Below are 10,472 nucleotides of genomic sequence, written 5' to 3' on the forward strand. Positions count from 1 at the left end.
TCTGAAATACTTAAGTTTTAAGTTCAGTGCCAAGAAGCACCAGGTTTGATTTCCCCTAACAAACTACTGTGTAAGATCAAGGAGTGACAGGAGCTGCTAACGTATTTTCAAACTTACTACTGCAGTGTTTGATTTGATAGGTCAAGTGTTCAGTATCCTTGAAGCAAAGCTGGAATGACTGGCAAGTTTTGATAGCTGAGGCCCTGTTGAGAAACTATGTATAAAAGCAGCTCAAAATCTGTAGGTGACCATAAAACATAATTCAATATCTGCTTGACAAAACTGGACGGCCAATTAGAAATGTCAATGTCAGATTAAAGAAAGCATTTACATAATGTAGTTTATTCATTTAGGTGTTTAAGTACAGAAATAATTATAAAATAACACGTTCATTCTGTAAAATTGAAACAAGCATGGCTCTTAGTTATGACTAACAAATTCAGTACCACTGACCAGAATAGAGAGGCAGGGCCTTGACAGGACATCAAAAACAATGGTTTCAAAGCAAAATGGCTTCAGAATAGCGAGGAAGAAAAATACAAGGTCCTAAAGGTTGAAAAGCAATAAAGTACACAGTATAAAACTCAGTTCCATTTGTAAAATTCTTTTATGTTAAGAGAAACTTGATACCCAAAGCAAAAAAAAAAAAAGACAAACTACAAACTTCTGAATAAAACTATCACTATCAACCTTTTGAGACAAAGAATGTGATGGAAGGCTGTCATTTGTAAAGGGTTAAACGAAAAATTGTTACAAAAAAAATTACGAGACGTTTATCATTTGAAAATAAGTCAAAACAAACCATTTTGAAATCTTTCACCATTAGGAGGTGGCCTGCAGCCACCTAGTGGCTATAATTGATAATGTCACATGGATGTCAACCAGTACTGAGTCAAGTCACTGTTGGGAACTTCTCTCTCTCCTGCTGCCAAAGCTCCACTAACTGTTGCTCTTAGAACAGAGGTCAAACAAATGCACTCTATTACATACCAAGGGCAGCTAACTCATAGCAAGTGCCATTTCAGTGCTGCAGGTCACATTCTTCTGTCAGTGTGCTGCTACTACTGAGGAGACAACAGAGGGACTGTATATATAGGGGACAAAGCAGTCCTGATCACAGGTACAGTACAGTTCAGGGTGGGAGAGACCAGAGTAAGAAGGTCCTTAGTCACTGTCAAATTTGATAGAGTTGACTGTGGTGGAGATGGCTCCTCCGCGGTAGCTTCCTCTCTTCTTCTTCGTTTTTTCATGGCGGAATGACTTTCCTTTTGTGAACTTCAGCGTATCATTTGCTTTTTGCCCCCAGTCCCCCATGGCACCATTCTGAAAGTGCAGACATAACATCATTCACTCTATATTTTTCTGTCATCCCAGCAATCTTAATGTACAGACCTGCTGTTGGGGTGGTCAGTGTAGAACTCACCTTCGCATCAAAAGAGTTGTCTGCAAGACGGGGATCCACAGGTATTTCTTCCTCTCTAATTCTACGGAATGGTACATTAGACGACTGAAAGAGAAGGTTTTTGTTATTTTTTAATTATGTAGTCACTCTTTTCCAGTAACTACATGTTTTATGTTTTGAATAAGTTTCATAAAACTAAACAATCACTGGTAACCGAGGTCATACCTTCTTATTGGCTTTAGGGAAAGTCTGAGGTGTGGTGGTGATTTTGTTGTTTTTCGGGGTTGTGAATTTTGTTTCTTTCTCTCCACTTTCTGATGATTCTTCATCTCTTTTACCTTTTCCATTGGAACCTACATGAATTAGAGGAAACAAATGCAGGTGCTTATTACAAAAGAAAGTTTAGTGCACACAAGTACAAGGCCAGTAACAGCTGGGTAAAAATAATCACCACAGTCTTCCGAAGGGCAGTTTACCCATAAACACTTATCTATAAATGACCATGTTTACGTTCAGTATTTGTGTGAGGCTCACAGTTTGTTGCAGGTGTTGTGGGTGCAGTGGCTGCTTTGGTTGGAAGTTCCTCCTCATCTGATGAACTGTCTGAGGAGCTGCTGCCGTCTTTTTTAGATGTAGCTGCTGGGATTTTCTTGGCTGTTGCAGCAGGTGTAGCCGGTTTTACAGTAAGTTTACTGGCCTCCTCATCTTCATCAGAGCTGCTGTCACTGGACGAAGACTCTGCTGGCTTTACCACGGGCTTGGCGGCTGTCTTGGGCATGGCCACTTTTCCATTAGTCACTGCAGGTTTAGCAGGAGTGGACTCCTGTTCCTCATCACTGGAACTGTCATCACTTGAATCTGCAGGTGCCTTGGTGACACTAGCAGTAGTAGCAGTGGGTTTCTTAGCTACTGCTGGAGACTGTTTTTTGACCGCAGGTTTGGCTTCCTCATTCTCCGAGTCTGAGCTGTCACTGTCAGAGCTGCTTTCTGCTGCTACAGCAGGTTTTGTTGCAGGAGTAGAAGGTTTTGAAGCTGTGGTAGCTGGTTTAGCTGCTGCTGGCTTGGCTTTGGCTGGTTCTTCCTCATCTTCAGAAGAGGAGTCTGAGCTGCTTTCTGCTGCTGCAGGCTTGGCTGCACGTGTAGCCAGCTTACCTGCAGGCTTAGCAACTGGCGTAGCAGGCTTCGAAACTGGGGTAGCAGATTTAGTTGCTGCAGGTTTTGCCTTGACTGGTACTTCATCCTCAGAAGAGGAATCCGAGTCTGAGCTGCTTTCTGCTGCAGGCTTGGCTGCAGGTGTAGCAGGCTTAGCTGCAGGCTTAGCAGCTGGCGTAGCAGGCTTCGAAGTTGGGGTAGCAGATTTAGTTGCTGCAGGTTTTGCCTTGACTGGTTCTTCATCCTCAGAAGAAGAATCCGAGTCTGAGCTGCTTTCTTCTGCAGGCTTGGCTGCAGGTGTAGCAGGCTTAGCTACAGGCTTAGCAGGCTTAGAAGTTGGGGTAGCAGATTTAGTTGCTGCAGGTTTTGCCTTGACTGGTTCTTCATCCTCAGAAGAGGAGTCAGAGTCTGAGCTGCTTTCTGCTGCTGCAGGCTTAGCTGCAGGTGTAGCAGGCTTAGCTACAGGCTTAGCAGGCTTAGAAGTTGGGGTAGCAGATTTAGTTGCTGCAGGTTTTGCCTTCACTGGTTCTTCATCCTCAGAAGAGGAATCCGAGTCTGAGCTGCTTTCTGCTGCAGGCTTGGCTGCAGGTGTAGCAGGCTTAGCTACAGGCTTAGAAGCTGGGGTAGCAGATTTAGTTGCTGTAGGTTTTGCCTTGACTGGTTCTTCATCCTCAGAAGAGGAATCCGAGTCTGAGCTGCTTTCTGCTGCTGCAGGCTTAGCTGCAGGTGTAGCAGGCTTTGAAGTTGGGGTAACAGGTTTAATTGCTGCAGGTTTAGCAGCTCCAGGCTTTGCCTTGATTGGCTCTTCATCTTCTGAAGAAGAGTCTGAATCTGAACTGGTTTCTGCTGCAGCAGCAGGCTTAGTTGCAGAAATGACACGCTTTGAAGCTGGTGGGGCTGCGGCTTTAGTGACAGGTTTTGCTGGAGCCTCGTCTTCAGAGCTGCTGTCTGAATCTGTGATTAAAAACAAAACAAAAAATTTTCAAAATTTTGTTGATTAACATAAATATACCTAGAAATTTAAGTTGTAATTGACAATTACAGGAGGAAGAGGAAATCTAGCTTGGTTTATTTGCGGGCTTGGTGATATGGCCATATATTTTATCTGAGGGCTTGACATTAAGGCATCAGCCCTTTGGCCAAGTAGCTGACATGTTTTAATTGCCAAAATTACAAGTCCAAAATAGAAAATGTAGGCGTAATAGAAGATAAATAAAATAAACATGGATTTTGACAAAAATTATATTACTATACAAAACATAAAATTGAGAGGTAAAAACTAAAAAGGATAAAATTTTGTATGTCTGACATTTCCATAATCGCTGAAAAAGCATGATCTGGTTGTCTTCCATTATCCCAGCCTGGTAAAGACACGTGCAGCTGATCTACAACAGTCTGAATTGCAAAAAGCCACTGGGGACTTCTACGAGACACCTTGTGTAAATAAAATTTTCTGTTGGACCTTACGTGGACTTTGTTTTAAAAATGAGATGCCATTGCCACATTACTTGTAAACGATCTCTACTTTCATTCATTCTTTCCCTCAGCTGTGTGCAGCTTACTGTCCGCAGCCTTTGGTTATGCACAATTACAGTTGGAGAAAGCTGATTAGAAACCGGGTTACACATATACACAGGAGGGTAATCAGCATTCTCCAACAGAAATCTACATTGAGAAACCACGTTTCTGTAATCCCCTACCCCAATTTTGGAAACCAGCTTTCCCGTATACATGACACCTAAGGAATCAGCTTTCCTGAGAAAGCTCGCTGTAACCTGGTTACGCAAGTCTGTGTAAAAGCAGTCATAGTCTTCATTTTTTGATTTAGGCGTTTTCATTGTAAAAAAGCTAAAATTCACATTTAAAAAAAAAGATTTACAAACTGGAAGTACTGAATGTATTGGAGTGCTAAGCTTTTTTGGCACCTCTTACCAGAGCTTGACGATTCAGCCTTTTTAGTTAGGGTAGTCTTGGCAGCCTTAGGTTTAGCTGTGGGCTTCACTGGGGTCTCCTCCTCTGAACTGGAATCCTCCTCTGAGGAGTCTTTTTTAGCACGTTGGACTTTCGCTGTACCAGGTTTAGCTGGTGCAGTCTTAGCTGGAGTCACCTTCACTGCAGGTTTCTTTGCAGCAGGTTTAGCTGCGGCAGTCTTCATAGGTGCAGGTTTTGCTGCCAGGGTTACAAGGCCGTTAGACATGCCAATAAAACTGTCAGCTCAAGATAAGAGTGGATTTGAACCTCTTACCATTCTCTTCTTCCTCGTCACTGCTGTCTGAGGAGTCGCTGTCCTTGGCTTTGCTGACTGGTGCAGCTGGAGGCTTCTGTATTGAAGCAGGAGGTGGGACTGCACTGTACGCTCCTACTTGGAAAAAGAAAACCTTTTAGCGTCACAACAAATAACACTGCATTACTACACCTACATAACATGTTAAGCCTTTTAGGCTCTTTCCACATTGGACCAGGTGATCAGCTCTTTGCATTATTTTCTCTTCAAATAGGACACACATTGTGCACGGTTGGTGCCAATGGAATGCTAAATGTTCGGTATGAAGGACTATGATGTGTTAACATAAGCAAGCAAGCTTTAGTTTACTTTTTGGATTAGAATTGGACATATTGGTGGAAAAAACAGTTATGAATGGGAACAGATAAGTGCAATCATCCAGACATTGCAGGATTGATATTGTGTAATTTGTGGAAGCAATGGTATAAAAACACACCTGCTTTGGGTTTCTTGCTAGGAGGACCCTCGTCATCAGATGAACTTTCACTGCTCGATTCAGCAGCAGAAGCCTTCACTGGAGCGGGTTTGTGTGTAGCCTATTAGGACATGTAAAATAAGCAAGTCTGCTCTAAACATTTACCTACTTACAATCTGCATTTATTGCTCTATTATTTTAAACTCTAGAACAGTGGTTTTCAATCCTGGTCCTGACCAGGGGTCTCTGAGGACCAGGCTTGAGAACAACTGCTTTAGAATAAACCCAATCAAAAACATAATATTAAGATACAGTCTGGTTCTTGGGCTTACTTTAGCTGGTTCTTCATCAGAATCTGAAGAACTATCTTCACTGCTGCTCTCCTGCTGCTTTTTCTGAGTTACACCTTTAGCAGGCACAGCTGGTTTGGGTGTTGTGACTGCCTTAGGTTCTATTATTCATGGACAAATTTGGAAAAAAATAAATAAATAAATAAAAATTCATAAGCTTATTAGAGCTTCACAATTAAAGACAGTGTTGAGGGCATCTGGCTATAAACTCACTTGGTGCTGGAGTTTTAGTGGTGTTCTCATCCTCAGAGTCTGATTCTTCACTGCTCGAGCTGCTGTCTTTCTTCCTCGTGCTACCTGCAGCAGGAACAGCAGCAGCAGCAAGTACCTTCACAGATGCCTATAAGAAGCAAGCATAAAAACACAGCATAAACCCACAACCATAACATTGCAACAATTAAAAGACACAGAAATATATTTTTTTCCCCTTCTACCTTTGCTGGAGCCTTCTCCTCCTCAGAGTCACTGGAGTCTTCACTGCTGCTGGATGCTGCTTTAGCAGCAGCTGCTGCCATTTTAGCAGGCACCACCTTGCCTGCTAAAATACACAGATTATAGAAATTTTAGAGAAGCATGATATACAACTGGTTGAAATGATTCATAATGGTACATTTGTAACATAAATTAAGACCATCAAGTATACTGATATTACCTGCAGGGGCTGCTTTAGTTTGTTTTTCATCCTCGCTTGACTCTTCACTGCTGGAGCTTTTTGTACAGGCTTTTGCCTTCTTCGCTAATGGACCACTGGCAGCTCCAGCCGTATTAGCTGGTGCTTTTCGCTTTTTGGCTTCAGGAGACCTGGAAAGACCCATGGTTATATTAATAAGGATAAGCTACCCAAAAATAGTGCATTTTAGGTTTTTAGGTTAGGTAAGACCAGCTGATGTGATTTAAAAATGTTTACTGAGAAAATGTGTCTTGACGACACCAGTTTACATCTAATGGTGTTAGCAAAATGACACATTTTAACAGATGATCAAGTCGCTACCCCCTGGGGGACGGGTTAAATGCAGAGAAAGAATTTCAATGTAACATGTACATATGTATATGTGCTCCATGACGACAAATATTCTTCTTCTTAAATGAAGACAGTCTTTTAAGCGTTCAGAGGCCTAAACGCAACGTACACTCATGGACAAGTTATCTAAATAAGCAATTATTAGCATTTTCTATTTCTCAGGTGTTAGACTGACAGAAATTTGATGGTTTGCAAACCAAGTATCATCTGATGAAATTATCTGCTACTAAGGAAAACAATGCCTATGTTCGCATGCATCAGATTTACAGTCTAAACACAGGGTTAAGTCTAGGTTAGATTCTTACCTTTAAGAATTTATGAGAGTATATAATGTAACTAACTTTCAACTAACTGTTGAAAGTGACAGAAATGATATAGTATAACATGACAACCTGATATGGTTGCTCCATCTTTTCTTAGTTTATTTCAAATATGTCCTGTTAAAAAAACACAGTTAAAAGAGGACAACACACACACAAAGCGACTCACTTAACCCAGAAGTTGTAGATGTTGACGAGGCTCTCTTCATTTTGATCTTGTGGGTTCTGTAAAGAAACACGTGAATCAGTTAGTCAAAACAGCCCCATCGGTTTTAAGACCCGCACAATTTACTATCCAGCTACATTTCATTGAAGCGTATAGATGCACAACTTGCGCGTGTGGCCCGACACGTGCTAACCTTACCGGTGGCTAGATAACCCACGTACTAAGCTAACTATAGGTAGCTCCTCGTGCAGTCCGCCTATCTCATAGCACCCGCGAACAGCACGTAAAACAGACTGCCAACTACATATGAAAAGCCGCTTACCACTTTAGTCTGTTTCAAAAACTGCTGAGCCGCCTTGGTGAACTTGTTCTCTAGCAGAAATGTATACACGCATTTGTAAAGATCACTCGGCACCGACTTTTGCGCAGCCATCTTTACCACGCTTCTGAAAGAGACGGAAACCCTCGGAACTGTCACCTATAGCCATATACGCATGCGTATACCCTAGAACGAAAACGTTCTGTAATGAGTTTATTATATTAAATAAACACTGTTTGTAATAAATACGTTAGGCGTCTTTGTTATTTTAAATTATTTTATGGTTTGTGTTTATTTTTTAAATATATTTTAAATATTAGTCGTCAACAAGGGCGCATGCATTATACGTCATTACCCAAGACCATTCTTGTCCCTCGTGTCATAACATGGCCGTCTTTGAACTAAATTTCTGCCAATGACATCCACCTATTGTCATCTAAATCAAAATTGGTAACTGAGATTTTTTCTGTGATACCATGCCTCGCTACGAACTGGCCCTGATCCTGAAGGCGATGCAGCGGCCCGAGACGGCGGCTGCACTCCGGCGGACAGTAGAGACTTTGATGGAGCGGGGCGCGGTGGTGAGGGACCTGGAGAACCTTGGAGAGAGACTCCTGCCCTACAAGATAACCAAACACAATCAGAGACACAGTCGAGGGACTTACTTTCTGGTGGATTTCTACTCTGCCCCCAGCATCCTTACAGGCTTACTGGACCACCTGCACCGTGACGTGGACGTGGTGAGACCCACTGTGCTGAAGAAGGACTCCCAGGTTTCCAGTAGTAACTGCTGTGGCCCGCAACAGTGACCTAATGTAAGACGTGACTGATGTAAAGTGCATCTGATCAATGAAACCCACGATTGGTGTATGAGAATGAGAGCTTTTTTCACCGACACGTTTGCATAAGTTGATATAGTTTTATGTCTGCAAAAATTCATTAGGGTGTTTGATCAATCAATTGATTAAAATATTGTAACCAAAATGAACGATTCCCAAAAGTCCAAAAGCATTTTCCAGGTTGCAAATAATAAATTAAATAAACCTAAATTTACCTAATACCAGTAATTTTACATTATTAACCAAAATAGTCAGTCAGTACCCCAAATATGCAGCTATAGTGTTTAAAATCTTACAGTAACCACAGTTTTCAGGGAAACAGTAAAAATATGTGATAGGAGATAAAAATGTTTATGCTATGTGTAGTTCTGTGGTAAATTGGTTGGTAAGACAGATGCTGTGTCTACGAATATTTCTGATTGGACAAACTCCTCTTTAAATGGACATTTAGGGCTCCTTGCAAAATTGTAAATGACATCCAGGAGTCCAAAAACATGCTGTTGTGGCCTGCACTGTCACAGCGACAGCGCCACCTGCAGACTGTTCGGACTCCTTTGGGGTTTTTATGGAACCAAATTCATTAGCTAGTTTTGAGTCTCTGAGTTGATTTTTGAGCTCGTATTGAAATGGTCTTGGAATGTTGTTAAAAGTGTTGTTGACTTGAAATAAAACTGAGAATCTTTGTTTAAAATTTTGGAACCCAAAAGCTGATGTATGTAGGCAGTTTCATAATAACTGCACCCATCAGTGCCAGAAGTATTTTTTCTGTGTCAAGGCTAGTATGCTGAATCATGTATAAATTAAAATTTTGATATATCTTTAGGCTGATTAACAAGACTTTGATGTAACAAATTAACTTTTTAGTGTTTGATGTGCCTTTACATATTCCTCCACCAGAGAGCACTGATAGGTCTACTTTTCAGTTTTTAAATGTCATGCTCAGTACATATCTCTTAAATATTGATATTGGCATTGTCATCAATAATTCAGTATCAAGTCAGGCTCTCTCATGTGATTTATTACTTCACTAAATGTGTTTATGCTGTCACTTTGCTTTACCTTATGTTTATGGAAGCTGTGCTGACCGTGCTGTAAAATAACCCTACGTAATGGTTTTTCCTTTTGCTTTACAGGTTTTCACTGCTTATGCCCTGAAGATGTACAGCGTGATGCTTCTCTCTTTGATTGTTTCATTAGTTGTTGGCTTGCCCTTCGATGTTATGTCATAATAAACACCTTTTTTTTTTTAAAATCTTAGTACGAAGTTTTTCTTGAAAATACATTTATGACATTGTGCTCCACCTATTGTGAAATATGATCACAAATTCAGTCCTTATTTTCATTTAAAATTTGAATACCAGTACATTTATTGCACAGAGGTATTCATTTTTGAAAACTATATTTTTTTTATTCAGGATTTAAAATTCTGAGAGAACGTGAAATTCTCATTAGGCTTAGTCACTTTAAAGTCATATGTGTCGCATATATATGTGTTACTAAAATGAATTATTACATTCTTAGATAAAATTCACTTTTCTATTGTGTCAATTGTCATGGCAGAAATGACCATATCTGTTCTTAGACACCTCAAGTGTAATTAATAAGTTTCAACATCCAGGATGTTCAATTCTCCATCCTATGCATTTCTAAACTTCAGACATTACACATTAGTTCTATAACTTTCTGTTGCTGGGCAGAAGATTCTCCACCCTCAGGCTACTGCTCCCAGCTCTTTTCTTCTTTTATGGAAACCTTTTCCCTTTCCAGCACTTTGATAAGCATCTGTGAGCATGGAGTGACTCTGGCTCACTACAGTGTGGGATGGTCTGCTGTTAGACAATAACTGACCTTGGAGCAGTTCGTCATGACAAAACATGTATATGAGACAAAGTTTGAACAACACACAATCTTTTAAACATTCTTTAAAAGTACACTGAGTATAAGTTGCTATTATAACTAGGTAAAATGCTAAGAATTAAATGTAATCATCATTTGATAATACTTGATTTTCCATCACACTATAAAGAATTGTTGCTGCCATCTGAGCAAAATTTGTAAGACACAACCATTGGAAAACCAAGCTTAATGTCACACACAAAGCACAGAGGATATGGCGGTTTTGGGGCGTCTTACAAATGACTGCACACCACCTTCCGATTTTATGTAAGTGGTTGGTTCTTTACCAAGATTTACATTTACATTTA

The 10,472-nt window shown here is 40.6% G+C and overlaps 2 protein-coding genes across 2 annotated transcripts; one reads left to right on the forward strand and one right to left on the reverse strand.

The window, feature by feature from the left end:
• Positions 1-314: 314 nt before the first annotated feature.
• nolc1 (nucleolar and coiled-body phosphoprotein 1) lies at positions 315-7,591 on the reverse strand. Its single transcript, XM_067524389.1, has 13 exons — positions 7,433-7,591; positions 7,114-7,169; positions 6,256-6,404; positions 6,038-6,141; positions 5,817-5,943; positions 5,586-5,704; positions 5,275-5,374; positions 4,800-4,913; positions 4,487-4,723; positions 1,937-3,508; positions 1,628-1,755; positions 1,424-1,507; positions 315-1,323 (listed from the first exon to the last, which is right to left on the reverse strand). The coding sequence occupies exons 1-13, from the start codon at positions 7,541-7,543 to the stop codon at positions 1,165-1,167; spliced, it is 3,060 nt and encodes a 1,019-aa protein (XP_067380490.1). The 5' UTR covers positions 7,544-7,591; the 3' UTR covers positions 315-1,164.
• A 185-nt stretch (positions 7,592-7,776) lies between these two features.
• On the forward strand, positions 7,777-9,520 carry mrps6 (mitochondrial ribosomal protein S6). The gene is made up of 2 exons (XM_067524473.1): positions 7,777-8,244; positions 9,402-9,520. Exon 1 carries the CDS (start codon positions 7,906-7,908, stop codon positions 8,236-8,238), a length of 333 nt encoding a protein of 110 aa, XP_067380574.1. The 5' UTR covers positions 7,777-7,905; the 3' UTR covers positions 8,239-8,244; positions 9,402-9,520.
• Positions 9,521-10,472: the final 952 nt, after the last annotated feature.

This window comes from Channa argus, chromosome 1, assembly GCF_033026475.1.
Source record: "Channa argus isolate prfri chromosome 1, Channa argus male v1.0, whole genome shotgun sequence".
NCBI lineage: Eukaryota > Metazoa > Chordata > Actinopteri > Anabantiformes > Channidae > Channa > Channa argus.